At 34.8% G+C, this 21,239-nt stretch overlaps 1 protein-coding gene across 2 annotated transcripts in view; it reads left to right on the top strand.

Moving 5' to 3' along the window:
- Positions 1–17,912, top strand: part of GAS2L3 (growth arrest specific 2 like 3) — a 30,731-nt gene extending 12,819 nt beyond the window's left edge. For both annotated transcript variants that reach the window (XM_059934763.1, XM_059934764.1), the window contains exons 3-9: positions 3,421–3,589; positions 4,741–4,856; positions 7,470–7,611; positions 11,797–11,860; positions 12,552–12,690; positions 14,903–15,010; positions 16,536–17,912. In XM_059934763.1, coding sequence (XP_059790746.1) covers positions 3,421–3,589; positions 4,741–4,856; positions 7,470–7,611; positions 11,797–11,860; positions 12,552–12,690; positions 14,903–15,010; positions 16,536–17,870 — 2,073 coding nt within the window. In that variant the 3' untranslated portion in view covers positions 17,871–17,912. The remainder of the gene's footprint in view (positions 1–3,420; positions 3,590–4,740; positions 4,857–7,469; positions 7,612–11,796; positions 11,861–12,551; positions 12,691–14,902; positions 15,011–16,535) is intronic.
- The last annotated feature ends 3,327 nt before the right edge of the window (positions 17,913–21,239 follow it).

Raw genomic sequence — 21,239 nt, forward strand, 5'->3', positions numbered from 1 at the left:
TTTTTGCTTCTCTCCCTGGTGAATGTGAGAACTTCCTCGGATTTTCACCTCTTTGCTAATTAGGCTTCGTTTTTCATAAGTGCCTTGCAGAGAGGAGACACCCAGTAGATAGCTGGTTTCTTATTCATTTAATCCATGAAGGTCTTCCTTGCCCCTTTTTTATGTTCCTGATTCTGATTGGTAAATAAACTTACAGTCTAAAAATCAATGAACTAGATAGTTCCTAATCTCTTTTGGGTCACAAGCCCTTTCCAGAATCTAACAGGAACTATGAACTCTCTCTCTCTGAGGAAAGGCCCATTAGTACGTAGGCCTAAATTTTTGCCTAAATGTAAGTTAAGTTTATATACTGATTCAAGTTCTTCTGTAGACTGCCTATGGTTAGGAATCTCTGCAATATGACAGCTTTCAGCATGATTGAGAACAATCTTTATACATGCAGGTTTTGTTATTAACATCTAGCTTTTAACAACATTAATATGCCACTGACTAACCCAGGTTTTTATAGTTTTCTGCTTGCAATAATAGGAAAATCCAAGTACTCTTCTCCCTAATGCGGCAAGAACTTAGAATGACTTTTGTTAATTTTAGCTTCTCCATTTTCATACATGATATTTTCAAAACCACTTTCCTAGCTAATGTACATCTTTCCTTGACAAACATTTGCATCTTCTCCGCCTTTTGTCAGCTCAGCCAAATGGTTAAAGGACAAATAACATTCTATTGACTGTAAAATACCATTTATTGTAAGATGCATCTTGATTTTGATGGTACAAAGAGTCATTTGCTAGTATCTGTTCCTCAAGTATTCAACTAATATTTTTGACTGCCTATCATGAGGTAGGTCTTATACTGAGTCCTGGGATTACAGAAGCAAGACATGCTTATGAAGGGAAGATTTAGATATTATATCTTTGCTATACTCCCTTTGAAGTAATTCTAAGAGAATTTGGGGAAATAACATCTTGTTTTTTTCCAAAAACTTTATGGGATCCTCATGTATTTAGGAGTTCATTCCCCAATCTCTACCCTCAATTTCTGAAATAATGCCCCTCAAATAACAATGTTTCTCCTAGTCTTTCGGTGTTTTTTTTAAGTTTTGCTACTCCTGCTTGCCTCTTGTGGTATATATTCATTGTCTTTCTTTGCCTGTGAGATTTTTAAAAAACGTGTTTATTTCTCATCATAGGAGATTGGAAGCAGCTCTTTTTTTTCCCCCTCTATGTTTGTCTGGATTAACAATGGTGTTGTTATGGCTTTTGATTTGGTATAGTAACACTTGCCTCAAATAAACCTCAATAAGTTTAATATATTTCAGGGGGGGGAATTATCTACATTGAAAAATCAAGAAAGAACTAGATTCACTTGGTGTTACCTATACTTATGCCTCTTTTTTAAAAAACTTTTTAAAATTTTATTTTAAAGCAGTCATAAACTTGCCAGGTGGTTGTTAAGTGTAGAGCAGAGATATTTGTTTGCTGAACCATTTGAGAGTAGGTTGCAAATCTAATGTCCCGTTACCTCTGGTACTTTAGCGCATTTATCGCGTGCAAGGACTCCCTCCTATACAGCCACAATGAAATCATCAGAATCAGGATATTAGCGTTGGTACGGAACTACTATCTAATACTCAGACCACATTCAAATATTTGTCAGTTGTCCCAGTAATGTCCAGTTCAGAATCACCTGTTGCGTTTAGTTGTCGTGCCCCTTAGTCTTTATCAGTATTTGATTTCTTTAATGACCTTGACACTTTTGAGTATTACAGACCAGTTATTCTGTAGAATGTCCCTCAATTTAGATTTGCCTGATGTTTTCTCATGATTAGATTCAGGTTATGCATCTTGGCAGGACTATCACAGAGGGCTGTTGTGTTGTCTCGTTGTATCCTGTCAGCTGCATGTGATTTTGATTCATCCCGTTGTTGATCATGTTCACCTGTGTCACTCGGTTAAGTTGCTGCCTGATGAGTTTCTCTACTGTGAAATTACTCTTTTTTTCTCTTTGTAGTAGGTATTTCTGGGGAAGTACTTTGAAAGTATATGGAAATCTCATTCCTCATCAAAATTCCAGTTTATTCATTTGTTTATATCTATGTGGACTCAGAGTTGTCCATTTTATTCATTGTGTTATAATCCACTTATATCATTATTTTCATGCTCAAATTCTTCTTGATTTAGCCAGCAGAAGTCCCTTCAAGCTGACTTCTGTGTCCTTTTGCATGTCCCCATCATTCTTTGAGCACTTCTTTGCTTTCTGGTAAAACTTACTCGATTCCAACACCATAGGGTTCATTCTAGTTTTCTCTCAGTCCGTAGTTGTACCTCTTTTCTTTGGCAGTGAGAAACCTGGCTCCCATTTGATGAATCCCCGTGTACGTAACCCGTCTCCCTTTGTTGCTGCCACCCCTCCCTGAGCTGATGCCCGTCTCAGCTCAGTTGGGCTCTGACACCCTGCACTGGGACGTTCCCCCGTTGTCCCCAGCGGACACCCTCTTTAGCCTGCTCAGGGTCTGATGCTGCACAGGGCCGTTGCCGTGCGCGGATGCCCTGTCACCTCACTCAAGCTCTGACCCTCCATTTCAAGCTGCCCTCCTGTGAGAGCCCCTTTGTACTTCACTTGGGCTCTGATACCCCTTCCTGAGCTGAGATTTGACACAGTCTTTTCTCTAACTAATCTTATATTAAAAGTATATCTAATTGTATTTCAAAATTTTGCAAGTGTTGGTTTGCTAGCATGTTTATGTCAGTTTTTATTCTAAACCAGGGATTGACCAGGTAGTAAACATTTTTAGCTTAGTGAGTCAGTAGGCAGAATCAAAGCTATTATGTAGGTACTTACATAACTACCATTTTAAAATGTAAAAACCGTTCTTAGCTTGTGGGCCATGCAAAATCAAGTGACAGACCAGATTATTTAGAATTTTTTTTTTTAGATAACACTGTTATTATGATTTAAAGTTTATAAAATGCCAACTATGCGTTCATTCATTTATCCATTATTCAACAAATATTATGAGGCCCAATGCTAGATTCTACAAAGATATATCTTATAAGGCAGGTATTATTAATTCATTTTACAGCCAAGATGCTGATACTCTGGTCAAGTAACTTGTTAAACTTACGCAGCTAACAAGTGAAAGAAAAAAATTATTTGTTGACTTTCATCCCCTCGGTTTGATGGTAGAATCCATTCATTAATTAGGGATTCACTTACATTTATCACAGAATTGAATACGGAAAGCGTCTCAAGTATCTAGGCTAATAGTTTGCTTCTAGTTTATTAACTTTCTGTGAGCTGCTGCAGCTCTGTATGTGTGTATATTAAATATGGTCTGTAATTCATTATTTAAATATAAATGTTAGGCATGCTGACTTTTAACAGGGTTGCATCCATTCAGTTGGTTGGTGTTTTCTCTAGGTGTGGTTTGGAGAAGACCTGCCTCTAAGTCCACGGAGTCCTCTGACCCCCAGGCATGGGCCAGGTTTGGCTGATGTTTGTCAGTATGATGAGTGGATAGCTGTGAGGCACGAAGCTACCCTGTTGCCTATGCAAGAAGATCTGTCAATCTGGTTATCTGGTTTATTAGGTGAGGCTTGCAAAGATGCTCAAAATTGTAATCTCTTAATCAGTAAATGTTTATTGAGAATCTTACTCTTTGTCAAGGAATGATAGTTCCAGAGGCTGGGGATCCTCTAGTAAAGGAAATATTTGATGTCCTTTTTCTCACCAAGCTTACATTCTAGTTGGGAAGATACTCTGATTGACCCTGACCCTCGGGGCTTGAACAGTAAGCAAGTTTGAGGCTTAATGGAAGAGGTCAGTAGTAAGAGCTGTGAATAATCAACATTTTAATTGTTAATGTTAAAAAAATTGTTTAAGTGTATAGGTCTAACTTGAGGGTCTGTATTTTATTGATTTTTTTTTTTTTTTCTCCTTAAACTTGTGTAAGGCAGGAGATTCTGAGTGGAATATATGCTGTAGTTAAAATGATTCCTGTTTCTGAGGCTCCGAGGGGCAGAGGTATATGAAACCTAGGAGGAAATATCGGCTTGGAGAATGCATGGCATCATATTTCTTTACTCAGAGGACATGAGTGCTCTGAACTTTCTCCCTAGAAAAAAATTCTTTTAAATAACAGAATTTCATGTAGCATTGTAAGGTTTTCGTGAAAAGGAATATATATATATAAAGTTCATCTATGGTCTTTGAAGAGAATTAAAAACGCACTAAACACTCATATCAGTTTGAAGATTTGGTTAATTTCTTAAAAGTTTATTATGTAATAATGCTTCCACATAAGGGGTTTTAGAGGTGAAAAGTTGGTATTTCCTGAGTGCTTGTTACATTGTTATCTTAATTTTTAAATAGCAACAAAGACCATCTTACTTATAGAGAATCTTTCTTGTGCAAGCAGTTGTAATGTGCAGTGAATCAGAACTTAACCTTAATAGTGGATGTTGAATTGTAAAACACTTTGGTGTTTTTAAATGAAATAAAGTAGATGTCATTTATTTTTTCTGTGCTTCTACACCACAGATATTTTTGTTTCAGTTGACTTTCTCTTAATTTGATATTACCTGCTGTTTTAACTGTACCTTCTAAGAGTGAATGCTCAGAGTCTGATCTAATATTTGTCTAGTGTTTCAGCTATAATCCGATTACATTTAATTAAACTTGAACCATATTGTTTGAATTTACTGTTTCTAGAAGACTCTTAGCTTTGAAATATGTTTTTAGGTATTGAAGTTAAGGCAGAAAGGTTATTGGAAGAACTTGATAATGGAGTACTGTTATGCCAACTGATTGATGTTCTTCAAAACATGGTGAAAACATGCAACTCTGAAGAACCAGTGGTAAGAAAATGTTTGACAGTAATGATTTAATACCTTGGTACATACTGATTTGCTTATGTACATTTCTTATCATCTCTACAAGGTTGTAAACTTCCAACGCAACTATATGTAAAATCTTGGATAATTTACTTAATCTTTTTGAGCATCTGAAAAAATATTCTCACTTGTAAAATGGAGATATTAACATTCACCTTGTAGGATATATTTTCGAGGATTCAGCAACATTAAATGAGATAATAGATAGATAGTGGTTAGCTTATATAGATAATGCCTGGTGCATAGTAAATATCTAAATAGCTAGTTCTTCTTGAGAACAATAATAGTACCTTCCTTATAGGATTCCTGTGAGAGTTAAATGAAAAAAGAGGTTGTGATGGTTCCTGGCACACAGTTAAGAGCTATTATCATCATCTTTTTATTCTTTATATATTGTCTTCATGGTAAATTCATAAATATTGGTTGAATGAATAATACTTTTTTTAGACACTTTTCTACCATTGACCCTGAAGTTGGGATTTGAAGTAGGTAAGGTTTCCTCTCTTTTCATCAAATATGGGTATTTTCACTCATGGGATCTGGTGTCTGTGAGTGTGTATTCTAGACATTAACATAGTGCTGGTGGAAATATAAAGTAGTACCATCTTTCTTGGGGGACAATGGGTAACATATGTCACATTGAAAATAAAGCACATCCTTTGATACGTAACATAATTCTAATTCCAGGAATTTATTCTAAGAAAATAACCACAAATTCACGAAAACGACTGTGCAAAAAAAATTAAGAACAACCTAAATGCTCATCAGTAGAGAAGTTGTTTAAAATTAATTATGGTACCTAAACAGAGTAGAATATTATCTATTCATTAGAAATGACTATTTTAATGTTTTGTTTTGGGTTTTTTTACCCCAAAAGATGCCTGCAACCTATCATTAAGTGTGCATGCACACATACACAAATCAGATTGCAGAATAGCCTGTTTATGTAGCATTCTGTAGGTACAGATATGCTTGTGTATGGAGATGTCTTACTGAAATGTGGATGAGAAGATTTCAGTTGGTACTAACCACCTTTGTATTTGGCTGTGTTGATTTTTTTTTTTTTCCTATATACAGCTAGAGAAACTCACAAGGCTATTGTAATCCTAGAAAATAATAGCAACAGGAAGGAAACATAAGGAACTGGTAATAGTGTGGTTCCCTCCAGGGAGAGAAAGGAACTGAGGGGTAGTGGTAGGAGAAAGACTTATACTCTACTGTGCCCATTGCATTTTTAAAAATCATATGCTTGGGGCTTCCCTGGTGGCTCAGTGGTTGAGAGTCTGCCTGCCAATGCAGGGGACAGGGGTTCGGGCCCTGGACTGGGAGGATCCCGCGTGCCGCGGAGCGGCTGGGCCCGTGAGCCACAACTACTGAGCCTGCGCGTCTGGAGCCTGTGCTCCGCAGCAGGAGAGGCCGCGATGAAGAGTGGCCCCCACTTGCCGCGGCTGGAGAAAGCCCTCGCACAGAAACTAGGACCCAACACAGCCATAAATAAATAAATAAATAAATAGATAGATAGATAGATAGATAAATAGATAAATAAATAGATAAATAAATAAATAAATAAGCAAGCAAGCAAGCTTGAATTTCTTATTCAAGTAAAAATTTAAAACAAAACTAAAAACCCCTCAGCTGGGCTTCCCTGGTGGTGCAGTGGTTAAGAATGTGCCTGCCAGTGCAGGGGACGCAGGTTCGAGCCCTGGTACGGGAAGATCCCACATGCCGCAGAGCAACTAAGCCTGTGTGCCACAACTACTGAGCCTGCGCTCTAGAGCCCGCAAGCCACAACTACTGAGCCCACGTGCCACAAGTACTGAAGCCTGCACGCCTAGGGCCCGTGCTCCGCAACAAGAGAAGCCACCGCAATGAGAAGCCTGCGCACCACAACGAAGAGGAGACCCCACTCGCCACAGCTAGAGAAAGCCCATGCACAGCAATGAAGACCCAATGCAGCCAAAAAAAAAAGATGAATAATTTCTTAAAAAAAAAAAAACAAAAACCCTCAGCCTCAGCAGGATTATCTGAATACTCTTGGTCCAGGAACTAAAAAAGAATTAGGATTCTGTAAAACTTAGCTTGTCAATTTTCAAAGAAATTTAATTACAAATGGGCTACTACTTCCTTGTTTGAAAGTCTCCTCAAGAAACTCAGAACCATATTTATGAATCTGCAAATAAGGAAGTAAGCAAAATTGAGACTGTGTAAACCTTTAACATAGCAATAATTTTGTGTTTGTATTGAACTGTGTTTGGAGACATATAAAGATGTGCTTTGGAATTATTGGACTGTTATTTTTTATCTTAACTAAGACTCTCGTGTCATTTTAAAAAGAAAGGTTAGAGATGCGTGATCCTACTGCTAATTTTGACCTGACCGTTCTCCTAGGAATCATTTTCTAGAATATGCTTAATGAAAAGCAAAATAAAATGATTTTTGAAGATGCCTTTTTCTTCTAGTGCTATGTACTTTTTAGTTACATTCAATGCACTGAATATTTATTTAGTAATATTAAAATGGATATTTAATGAAAATACCCTTGATGCATGTTTGAAATTATTCTTCTGTCTTTTCCAGAATTTTCCAATGAGAAAAGTGCCCTGTAAGAAAGATGCTGCATCAGGTTCGTTCTTTGCTAGAGACAATACTGCGAACTTCCTTCACTGGTGCAGGCACATCGGGGTTGATGAGACTTACCTCTTTGAATCGGAAGGTTTAGGTAAGTGTTGTTGTTGTGTTTAATGTTTATTAGGATATTTTTGTATGCCTAACTTCTAATTTTTCTTTCCAAACAAGGACTCAAATGCCACATCTCATTTTACTAGAAACATTTATACTCTAAATATATGTAAACAATTGGAGAATCAGATTCCAGATCAAATGTATGATAAAAGCTTTTCATTTATGTTTTAGATCCTATATATCTAGAATGACCTGGACATATTTTACTTGCTAAATGAGTTGGCTATGGGAAGGTTCTGGACTAATGCTTAACTAATTAATGTTTTCATCAAGAATTACTCTATCAAGTCTAAATTACTAGTAATTTCTCTTTAACTAGATAATTACAGAAATAACAGAAGGCCAAATGATGTATGTTCATGGTGTTTAGATTTACCTCGTAAACAGCAGCTGCCAATTTGGTTATCTAAATGGACTAATGCTTTTAAAAAGTCACGCTCTATTGAAGAATTATTGATGTATTTTCTCATTTCATTTAAGTCAACAGAAACATCTGTGCAGTGACCAAAGTGAAAGCTATCTAAGTTTTAGACTATCTGTATATTTCCTCAAAGTACTTATGTGTGCCTGCGTGTGCGCGCGCGCGCACACACACACACACACACACACACACACACACACACACAGAATTTATAATGTTTTGATAAGAGCAGTAGCATACCAACGGCGGGGGTCATGGGAATAGTATTCGGCCCTGGTAGAGAGAAGTATTTTGTCACTGACATTGCTTAGAATTGCCGGTTCATGGTGATAATAAAAAGCAAACCAATTTTTTAGTTGGTTTCATTATTGTTTTAGGTTATTAATATTGTAAATATTTCTATTGACCATGCACACCCTGTTGCCTGCAGACAGGTAGCTGTTCCCCACTGTTACCTGTTTAGTATGCCTCTGGATATTCTTATCCAGTGTAGAATTAAAACTAATGGATTGCTGTTTTACCCCCCAGTTTGCACCCTGGTGTAATCCAGGTGTGCTGATCATTAAGCATATTAGGTTTCTGTTTATTTATAGCATTTTAAAAAATTGAGGTATGTTCACGTAACATAAAATTTATCATTTCAAAATGTAGACTTCAGTGGTTTTTAGTATACACACGATTTGTGCAGATATCACCACTTATTAATTCCAGAACATTTCCATCACTCCAAAAAGAAAACCCATACCTATTAGCAGTTGGACCCAGTTACTCCCTATCTCCATCCTCTGGCAACCACCAGTCTACTTTCTTTCTCTATAGATTTGCATACTCTGGACTTTTCATATAAATAAAATCATGCAATATGTAGCTTTTGTGTCTGGCTATTTTCAGTTAGCATTGTGGGTCATTTATGTTGTAGCCTCTAACAGTACTTCATTCCTTTTTATGGCTGAACGATATTTCTTTGTATGGATATACCACATTTTTTTAAATCTACTATCAGCTGATGGACATTTTGATTGTTTCTATTTTGGGGTTATTATTAATAATGCTACTATGAACATTTGTGTGCAAGTTTTTGAGTGCACATATGTTTTAAATTCAGGGATATACCTAGGAGTGGAATTATTGGGTCATATGGTAATTCTGTGTTTATCTGTTTGAGGAACTACCAAACTGTTTTCACAGTGGCCACACCATTTTACATTCCCACTAGCAATGCACAAAGGTTCCAATTTCTTCACATAGTTGTCAACACTTGTTATTATTTTTTAAAATTACAGCTGACCCTTGAACAATCCAGGAGCTAGGGGCAGCGGTCCCCTAACCCTGCAGTCAAAAATCTGGATATAACTTTACAGTCAGCCCTTTGTGTCCACGGTTCTGAATCCACAGATTCAACCAACCACGGATCTTATAGTACTGTAGTATGTATTTATTGAAAAAAATCCATGTGTAAGTGGACCCACACAGTTCAAACCATGTTGTTCAAGGGCCAACTGTATAACCATCCTAGTGGGTGTGAAGTGGTATCTCATTGTGGTTTTGATTTGCATTTCCATAATGACTAATGATGTTGAGCATCTTCACATGGGCTTATTGGCCATTTGTATATCTTCTTTACAGAAATGTCCATTCAAATCTTCTGCTCATTTTTGGGGGAGTCAATTGTCTTTTTTTTGTAGACTTGTAAGAGTTCTTTCTTTATTCTGGATATTAGGCCCTTATTAGATATATGATTTGCAAATATGTTCTTCTGGTCTTTGGGTTGCCTTTTCACTTTCTTGATAGTGTCCTTTGATGCATAAAAGTTTTTAATTTTGATGAAGTTCAGTTTATCTTTTCTTTGATTGCTTGTGCTTTTGGTGTCATATCTAAAAAACCATTGCCTAATCCAAGGTCACACAGATTTTCACCTATATTTCCTTCTAGGATTTTTATAGGTTTAGCTTTTATGTTTAGGTCTTTAATGCATTTTGAGTTATTTTTTGTATACGGTGTGAAGAAGGAGTCTAAATTCATTCTTTTGCATGTAGATATCCAGTTGTCTTAGCACCATTTGTTGAAAAGACTGTTTTTTCCCCTTTGAGTTGTCTTGGCACCCTTGTTGAAAATCAATTGAACATAAACATATGAGTTTATTTCTGGACACTGTTTCATTCCACTGGTCTGTATGTCTATCCTTAAGCCAGTAAACACTGTCCTGATTACTGTAGTTTTGTAGTAAGTTTTGAAATGGGGTAGTATGAGTCTTCCAACTTGGTGCTTTTTAAAAGTTGTTTTGGCTATTTTATATTTCTTACAGTTCTTTATGAATTTTATCATCAGCTTGTCCATTTCTGGAAAAAAAAAAGGCTCTTGGAATTTTGATAGGGATTGCACTGAATCTAGGTCAGTTTGGAGAGTATTACAATAACAATATATGTGTTCCAATCCATGAACATAGGATGTCTTTCAATTTATTTATATCTTATTTAATTTCTTTCAACAATATTTTATAGTTTTCAGTGTACAAGTCTTACAATTCTTTGGTTAAATTTATTCCTAAGTACTTTATTCTTCTTGAAGCTATTGTGAATGTAATCATTTCCTTAATTACATTTCAGATTGTTTATTGCTAATGTATAAAGTGCAATGACTTTTGTATATTGATCTCATATCCTGCAACTTTGCTGAACTTGCTTATTAGCTCTATTAGTTTTTTTGTAGATTCTTTAGGGTTTTCTAAACAAAGGACCATACCACCTGTAAATATAGTTTTCCTTCTTGCTTTCCAATCTAGATGGCTTTTATTTATTTTTCTTGCCCAAATGCCCTGGCTAGAACCTCAAGTACAATGTTGAATAGAAGTGGGAAGAGTGGACATCCTTCTTTTCCCTGGTCTTAGCCTCGAGGAAGACATTCAGTCTTTCACCATTAATAATGATGTTAGCTATGGGTTTTCCAGAGATGTCTATTTTCATATTTATAAAGTTCTCTTCTGTTTCTAATTTGTTGAGTCTTTTTTTGTCATGAAAGGGTGTTTGATTTTGTCAAAAGCGTTTTCTGTGTCTACTGAGATAATTGTATGTTTCTTTTCCTTTATTTTATCAATATGGTGAATTATATTGATTGATTTTCATACGTTGAACCAACCTTGCCTTTCTGGGATAAATCTCACTTGCTGCTGGATTCAATTTGCCAGTATTTCATTGAGAATTTTTTATATCTGTGTTCATAAAGGATATTTGTCTTTAGTTTTCTTGTGATGTCTTTTTCTGACTTTGGTATCAGGGTAATATAGGCCTCATAGAATGAGTAGAGAAGTGCTCTCTCCTCTTCTATTTTTGGAAGAGTTGAAGAAGGCTGTTAACACATAGTCCTGTGCTAAAGATAGTTTAGAATAAAATTGAAGTGATACGTTTCTTCAGTAATATCTCCTGTTAAGAGATCTGAAATATTAATAATTTAATGTTACTAAGCTCTTAGTGTTTTAGACTTAAAATACTACACAGGTAAGCATCCATGGTAAATTTTAATCTTCTTGTTAGCCATTTTCTTTTTAATTTAAGGAAGATGATAATATGTAGAAAAAATAAAAGTCTTTTCTAAGTCTCCAAATAAGTAACGCTACTGTTTTTTTTTACTTTACTTTACTTTTCTTTTACTTTACGTCTTTTCTTTTACTTTACTTCTTTCTTGCCATAAATATATTTGCCTATTTAATTTGCCCTCTAAAATATGTGGTCTTATTTTTCACAGTTTTGCACAAAGATCCGAGACAGGTTTATCTTTGTCTTCTTGAAATTGGTCGAATTGTGTCAAGGTATGTATTCCACAATATTTCAGAATTTCAATGTCATAAACATTTTTTAAGCTGCTTTATTTTATCTAGAACACTTTTCTATAAATGAAAATAATTTTTGATTGGAATAAAGGTAACTTAATTTACTATTTTTTCTTTCTTTTTGTTTCTTTATTAACTTTGTTCTGTTCACGTGAGCCATGTCACGTGTCAACATCTGCTTGCTCATGTAGCTTGCCTTCATTTAGTATTAAACTGTAAAAGTGGGTACTTACATTTTTCAGATCAAAAGTAGAGTAAGAGCATGCAATCTTTAAGCAGTTCAAGGCGAGGCAAGTCCTTTGGACACAAAGAGGGTCTGATAAGAAGGCTGAGGCCTGGTATCCTCCATACCTAGCTCGACCCCATCTTCACTCACGAGATGACTTGTTTTTTGTTTTCTGGTTTTTTTAACAAGCTGATTTTTAAAGGTACGTTTAGGATCCCTGATTGAATGTTGGGAGCATCCAGTAACCCAAATATATATATACTATGATGTAAAGATGATAATCTGAATTTTTGGCAATCTGTGGGACATTATAAAGCATTTCCAGATGTCCCAGTGAAACAACTGGTAGAAGAGAGTCATACAGAAGATAACCTATTGTGATATACATGGAAGTAGTTGGCTCAGACTTCACTTGTTTGATGAGATCTCATGATTGGTTTTCAGATATGGGGTTGAGCCTCCAGTATTAGTAAAATTTGAGAAAGAAATTGAGCTAGAAGAGACCTTACTTAATACCTCTGGGCCTGAAGATTCCATCAGCATTCCAAAATCATGCTGTCAGCATGAAGAGCTTCACGAAGCTGTAAGTAATTGCACACTTTCTTTCAACTGTGATGCGTCAGAATCTCATAGTTTGCCAAAAGTGTTCCTCTTTCATTTTTATTATACTTGAAGAGGGAAAAAAAAGTAGCATGAATGAAAGTATTTATTGCAGTATTATTTATAAGGCTGAAAAATTTGAAGCAATGTAAATACTCTCAAATTGGGCAATGGCTAGGTAAATTAGGATTTACTATTTTAGCAGAATAATCATTTTTTGTAATCATTATAAAGACTATATAGCAACAAGAAAAATGTTTATTTTGTGAAAAGTATGTATCAGAACAAGGAGAATGAAAATAATTGATATTAGGGTAGTACCTTTACAGATGATTTTAATTTCTTTAGCTATTTCCTTTAATGTTAAAATGTTAATTACACAATAGCTAAAACCAGAAGAGAACATTTTTTATTCACAACACTTACTCCTTTTAGGCTCACCAACTTATTTAGATTGTGGGTTAGTGCTGATTTGTACTGCTGAATATAAGTGGTATTTGGGTATTTTAAACAAAGAAAATAAGTGACCCTTCATGCCTGCAAGCTTGTTATGAAAACTAAAAGGAACACATTTCTTTAAATATATATGTGCTATATGAATATATTCAGAGTCCACCTATACATACGTGACCTGCTGAGATCTTATGGTCGTGTTTAAAATTAAGGAACAATTATTATCTGATTCATTATTTTGAGTGCTGTTAAGAAATATACAACTGCAATTCTGTGTACCTAAGAAACCTTAATGGATAGAAAATAATGACTGAAATAATTACCTCGTTTCAAATTACTTTGTTATCTAACTTGTAAATGGTTCAAATAATTGTAAATTCTTTACCCAAGTTCAGAATATTTTTTAGCCATCTTATGCATGTGGTATGTATGTGTGTGTATGCATGTGTGTACATATGTGCTCATATAACCGGACTGTGAACAAGATAAACTTCATTGAATGGCTTATGAAAATCAGTTCTATTTATGATCATGTTATTTTATTAAATGAATGATGTAGGGAGATAAATCCGGACCCTTCTGATCAGGCCCGGGTGAATCCACATGTGTCCATTTTGTGTAGATAATTAAGACACTCATAAATTTCTGTTAGTGCTCAGGTAAGTTGGGTATATCTGAAGAGACTTTCTTTAACATCATGCCTAAATTCAATTAAGTGAATTTGTTTAGTTATACTCTGTGTGACAAGTAGTTGAGAAAAATATACATGGCCTTTTTCAAAAATATAATTTTAGGAAAACAAAATGGTTTCCATAGTGGCTGATATGTGACTTTTTTTTCAAATCAAACATATCTCAGCAAATATTTTCATTTAATCAATTTATATTAATTTCCATGTTTTAAATAAAGAATTCTGAATTTTAATTTTTATTCCAGTTTTTACCATTTTTAAGATATGTACTGCAGTTAAAAATTCTGTAAGCCCCTTGAGGAGTAGAGGTAGGATTTTCTCCTCAGTTCTCATCTCCTTAGCAGACTATTGAAACAAAGTGAGTGCTTTTAGAAAAATGCCTCTTGAGTTGAAATTTTTAGAATTTACCTAGTCTTGGGTGAATATTGGATAGGCCAAAAAGTTCGCTTGGGTTTTTCGTAAGATGTTACGGAAAGACCCGAATGAACTTTTTGCCCAGCCCAATAGCTATAAATGCATCTCTGCCTATTTTAACAGTAACTTTGGAACAAATCTGGATATTCCCCCATACATACAGTATTACTTTCACATGGTGTTAAGGGACAAGTGAAAATTCCTGGTTAAACTTTATCTGACTGGTCCATCTTTGATTTGACAGATATATTAATCCAAGTCTTAAAACAATTCAAGCTTAGTAATGAACTGTTTCCTATGACTGAATGAATGTGTTTTGAATTGACTTCACTGTGTACACATTCACAGACCTTCTCCGGTGATCAGTGAGTACACGACGAGCCTTATTGCACTTGGGCAGAGAGAGAGAGAGAGAGACTCCAGACTTCCTCACTGTTAGGTTTTATTAGATTAGCTAATGTCTAATCTCAATATTTGTCAACAAGTAAAAGAGAAGAGATAATAAATAGTTGAACTGTCTTTAAATTTTTATCTTTGAGTTTGATTTTCCCAACTATCAAATAACCTTGCATTTTAACATTAAACAAAATAGTTTTTGTCACAAGCACTAAATCTTGTCATTTATTTTTAATCTTAGGTTAAACACATTGCTGAAGACCCTCCTTGTAGTTGTTCTCATCGATTTTCTATTGAGTACTTATCTGAAGGACGGTATCGACTAGGAGATAAAATACTTTTTATAAGAGTAAGTCCACCGTTTACATCCTGTTTAGATCTTGTTTTGAAATTGTATTTATTGCTTTACCAACCTTCTTTCGTTCCCCTTTTACTTTTTAAAAAATTGGAATAGAGGATGTTATTAATGGAAGAATTTCACTGTATAGGAGGAAATATATGGAATATTTTCAAGAGTATATAATGTGTTTAGGTAAACATGCTTAACATAGCAAACAACTAATTAAGCTAAGACTATTTGGACATTGAATATAATTGGGGGGAAAAATCTTTGAATACCTCAGGTAACTTGTTCCATTTTTTAGATTTCCTAAAGAGGAATAATTTTCTATCATAAGAAGAAGAAAAAAGCAAAACCAGAACATCTAATAAGATTAAATGTCAGTAAGAAGAAAAAGAAATAGAAACATTGCAGTTGATAATAATATAGACTTTGAGTCTTAAGTATGAAGCCTTTTTTTCACTGACACAGCATCAGCATCTATACTAATATGCTAATATACATGCTTATTTTCTTCCTTTGTCCCATCTGTAATTTGCAATTGATTAATTGTCCCCTTTGCTGATAAGGAGATTGAAGTTTACCTGTTCATCATTCTGTCCACTTATTGATACAAGAGCTGTTCTATTCCCAATTTAGGAATGTAATATAAAAGTATGTAAAAAATATAATTTTACCACCTATATTTTCTTTTATTTCATATATTATCATTAGCTCCCCATACCCTGTTCAACTCATACAGAAACAGGTATATGCATTTTGTCTTTTAATTAGCTTTCTTTTTTTAAGCAGTATGATATAGTGATAGTGCACAGAGCATGGGATTTAGAGTTAAAATTTGCAGAGCAGTCTCATACGACCGTGCAGATTTGCCTGCTGAATGAATAGGGGTCTGAGTCCGTCCAGCTTGGGCTGCACTGGCAGACCCAGGATATATCTTATCAACACAAAAGCACCTTTTGGGTTGGGTAGCCTGGTACGTTTGAGGCCAGGCCAAGCTGTGTGGTTTGGGACAGTTTCCTTAATCTCTCAGAGCCATAATTTTCTCATCTGCAAAGAAAAACTAGTAATAAATTGTATCAAAGTTTTTGAAAGATTAAATTGATGTGATACATATGAAAGTAATTTATTAAATTCTAACATACAAGTTTCGGTAGTTTTTATCTTTCTTCTGTAATTATGTTTTTCTTTAGTATGAGACTTTTTTTCTCTCCTCCCCTCCTTTACTCTCCCTTTTCCTTTCTTCCTTCAATATTCAGTCCTTGCAGTTTTGCGTATTAGTAATTTGGATTTTTAGGATGTGTAAATATCTTCCTTACAAACTGGAGGATTCTCTGTTGTTAGTTGCATGATTCAATATGAATTAAATTTATTACTTTAGTAATACAAGAAAGAGACTGGCAATTTATAGTGAAGCTGTTGGCAAATACACTGAATTTCATAGTCACAGACATCACAGACTATGACTGCTAATGAACCGTAACTGCACCTTACAGTTTTACAGCTTTATTTTTTACTTTCTTTTGGGGGAAAGATGCTTCATGGAAAACATGTCATGGTCCGTGTCGGTGGAGGCTGGGATACTCTTCAAGGATTTTTGCTTAAATATGACCCCTGTCGAATATTACAGTTTGCTACACTAGAACAGAAAATTCTAGCATTTCAAAAAGGAGTTTCTAATGAAAGTGTGCCTGATTTGTCCGCCAGAGCAGCTCAGCCTCCTGAAATGAATCCTTTGTCAGCAGTTAGCATGTTTCAGAAACAAAATTCAAAACCTGGCACACCAGTTGGTATTCCAAGGAGCAAAGAGAAGCAGGTACGTCTGCCAGGTGTGTTGCCACCAGCATCTTCCCTGAAAGGAGGCAGTCTGGCCTGTGGGTCAGTCCGTTCTAAATTTCCAAATTCTCCAGCAGCGTCCTCTCATCTCAACCTCACATCTTCAAAGGGTGTAGCAAAGAAACCGCAGTCTCCTTCAAACGATGCATCATCTTCATCTGCTTCTTTAAATCCAGCAGGTAAAAGCACTTTTTCACCAGCTTTATTAAGAACTGCACCTTGTGTATCTGAGTCGTTGAGAAAATGTATCTCATCACCCAGTACTCCAAAGGCCAAGCTTATTCCAGCCCAGAAGTCAAGAGATGTACCTGAGTCTACACTTTTGCCAAATAAGTGTCCTGGAAAAATTGAACCAAAGCATTTGAAACACCATCATGCGTCTTCCAGGGATTATGCAGTCTCTCACTCAGCTACACATTTAAATTCATCATCAAAGTGTCCAAAGCCACCTAAGGCAAATCTGCACCTAAGGCCTAACCCTTCTCCTCCTTTCCAGTCTCCTGCAAAAGTGACAACATCCAGTTCCAAAACCATAACCACGGGTCTGAGAACACAGTCTCAGCCACGTGTTGGAGCTCTGCAAGCGGGGGCAATGCCAGCACAGAAACTTAAGTCAGCCTTGAATTTAAACCAGCCACTTTCTGTAACCTCAGTTGCTCCTGCAAAAGCTGCAGAGAAGTCGAAAGATAAGAATATGGTTTCAGTTGCCAAAAAGCAGCCTCAGAATAAAAGCATGTCCCAGAAGACAGGACCCAGCTCCTCTAGGTCCCCAGGCCGTACCCCGCTGTCCATTGTGAGTCTTCCCCAGTCTTCTGCCAAAGCACAACCTGAACCAAAGTCAGCACAGACTGCCACCAAGAGCCAGTGCTTAGCCAAAGGGCCTTCCAAAAGTGGCAAAGCCCCGGCTGCAACCAGGAAACCACCCTCATCTGGCAAGGAGGCAGTTAGTGGAGATAAAAAACCTTCTGCAAAGAAGACGGAAGACGATGATCATTATTTTGTTATGACTGGAAGTAAGAAACCTAGAAAATAAACATAATGTGTCATTCTAAGAGAACAGAGGAAAGAAAGAGAGTGAATGTGTTAGCTGCACACCTTAAAAGTTTCTTCTATTTGTGTTTATCCAAATAGGTTCAGACATTAAGTACAATAAGATGGGGGTAGAGGTTGGGGCGAGGAGGGGACTCATCAGAATTCACATACCTGAATTCACCAGAAGGTACCCTTTTAACGTGAACAGTGGTAAAATCACCAGGAGATTCTTATTAGTTATAGACATTTATATGATTTTCAGTCCATGACATCTTTGTTAATGTCTGCCCATTAATGGAAATGTAAAGTTAAATAACACTACTAGGTTTATAACTATAGTTGCTGTATTTTGAATATGTGTTAAATATGGAGGTTATTACCTGCTAATAGAAACAGAGGTGCTCTTAATATAAGTTATTGCATTTTAGTTTAAAAGCAACGGTTTGGCACTTGTCTTACAAAAGACATCTTATTTCGTTTCCTGATCAGGATTGCCTGATGGAACAATATTAAGTACCAATGGCTGCTGCTGATTAGCTTACTGTTACTCTGGGTTTGGTAGAATTGTTATTATTTAAAAATTTTTTAAGCTTTCCAAATCAGAAGGAACTGATTTTTTTAACTGACTTCTATTAACCTTGGTAATATTTTGTTACCAATATTTTTGGTAAAAAAATAAAATTAAGGTATTGAAATATAAATTGAAACTTGGAAAAAATTTTTTCACATATTATTTATAAGAACTTATACCTTATATTTTAGATGGACATTGTGCAATGTGAAAGGGGAAATGATTTAGTAGCTTTTAGCATATTAGAAATATTTTTTAATAATTAATTTTCTGTGAGTGCAGATATCAATTTTTACATTAAAATAATGTTGTTTAACATCAGAATAATGTTTTAACAATCTTAAAATTAAGGTGATAGTAAAGAATATTAAAGTGGTGCTACATAAAAATTCTGTCATGTGATTACTATTTTTCTTTAGCACAATAATACAAGTTTTAATTAGAGTTTTCCAGTTATGTTAATTTTCTTCAATAAAGTCATGCTGCCTTCAGTTTTCCAGTGGCAAATGGACAGTATGTATGCAGCATTTTCTGTTCTGTAGGCAGATTCTCCAAGGAACTTACCCAGATCATGTAGTGACTATATAGACTCTTATCGATCTAGGATGATATTTGTAAATAATATGTTTTTTAATAGATTGTGGCTATTTTAAAAATTGTTAATGTACTTTCAGAAGTTTTAGGGGTGTGTTTAATAACTTTACAGTATTATCAGCTATCACAGGTTATTATATTCAGTATTGAGGTTTGTGTTTCCCTATTTTAAACTAAAATGTGTTTTCTAAAGAAAAATAATGGTTCACACAAATGTGCAATCATAGAATAAGCATCTTAAGCTGACTACTGATGTTTGTAGATTATAAAGCAAGAAACTTTTGTATAAAACTAAGCTATCTTTTGTCTGAGAAATACAGTTAAAATCAAAGCTGTATGCAGGCTAGTTTTTGAAATAATTGATGCTTCTCTCCTTAAAAGAGACAGTCACCAAATATTTAGTTGAGTTCCACTGTTGATCTGGGCATTGAGGGAGATAATATTTACATCTTTGGAAAGTGAAGTCAGTGTTCAAGAAGTACTAGAAGCTTTACATTTTTAGTGATGAGAAATATTTAATGCATCTTTCAAAGAGGAAGAATTTTACCTTTAAGAAGGAGTCTATTCCTTTGTAAGACCAAACAATTCTGTATCAGTAACTTCAGGAATAAAAGTGTCATCTGGCAGTTCCAAGAACTGGTTTTATTTTTTTGAAAAATTGTAAGTTAATTCATAAATAGCCCTATCTTCATCGGGCTACTGATGGTAGGAATTTCCAACTCCTATAATTCTGTTATAATTTCATACTTTGATACAGTGAGAATATTCTTGAAATACACATTTTATCCAGTATTCATGATCAGGGAATTTCTCCAATTATATTCACATTGGATGAATTTTTATTTATATATAGCTTACTCTTCCAAAATAAATTTTTTTTTAAAGTAAGCAGTGGCTGAAAGATCCTTTCTTCAAATATATTTTGAAATGCCCTTAAAGACCTAGTGTTTCTAATTGTTTTCACAATTTTAAAAGTACATTGTTGAAGTTAGAAAGAAATTATCATTTCTTCTTAATAGTAGTGCAAGATTTTAAAAGTTTCTTTTTGTTTAATATTTAGTAAAATGAATATTAAGCTTAAATTACTGAAGTACCTGGAAGAAGAAATAATGTGTACTTTCAAAAAACAATGAAATATTTTTATTTTTCGTTTCTATAATTTGTTAACGTGACTAACATATCAAATTAATCTTCAGAGGAAAATGAAATGCTGATTATTTTTGCATTGTTTGAGCTTACAGTAGGTGTTTAAGGCTTATATCTTTAAAATGCTTAGATAAATTAGATGATCTCTAACTTTCCTCTCCACACTGAGTTAACAGTTCTTAATTGGTAAGGGAAATTTTTTGAGAAAAAAAATTACTGTTCCTTCTGCAATATATATCTGATACAAAAATCTGTTACTTCTTTAAAAGGCTTTACTAACAAGTTGTCATGATACAGTCATATCCAGGTTTACGTACTGACTCCATCTGAATCCAAATTTGTGTATATTTTCTTGTGCTAGCAGTGTTTGTATCAGATTTTAACTTATATTTTCTCAGGTATTAAAGTTTAAACATATATACCAAGTCCTCAATTTACATTTTTGTGTGTTCTGAATACATTCTGATCACTTGGTTCATGTCAGAAATTGCATATATGAAGCATTAATAATTTGAGGATAGTTTTAATTTTATTGCTATTTAAAATGCCCTTCTGATACCTGTGGAATTTATTTCACTGCTCCTAGGAGATTATCAAGGTTTTGCCATTAAGTAACGGTATTTGTTCCGCAAGTTGTTGTATCTACTAGAAGTTTGTCTCAGTAAGGCTAGACTCATATTTAATAATCTCTGATGACAGAAATAATTTATTAGTTATGAAAGCAGAATTCTATGGATCACACAAGTATTGTGTTCACAGAAGGCTACTGACAGTAGGAATTTCCAACTCCTGCAATTCTGTTTTAATTTCACACTTTGATACAGTGAGAATATTCTTGAAATATTCATTTTATCCTATATTCATGATCAGAGCAATTATAAAAAGCAGTTAATTAAATATGTATTTTCTGTGATGTTTCCAAATGAAAACAAAAACACCACTTAGACAAAATCAAAATTCTTATTATATTTTCCTAATCATTTGTGAATGTAAAAATTTTAAACAAGTTCATGTTATGAAATTTTGGGGAATATTAGGAAAATATTAATGAAACACTTG

Source organism: Balaenoptera ricei, chromosome 10, assembly GCF_028023285.1.
Source record: "Balaenoptera ricei isolate mBalRic1 chromosome 10, mBalRic1.hap2, whole genome shotgun sequence".
Lineage (NCBI taxonomy): Eukaryota > Metazoa > Chordata > Mammalia > Artiodactyla > Balaenopteridae > Balaenoptera > Balaenoptera ricei.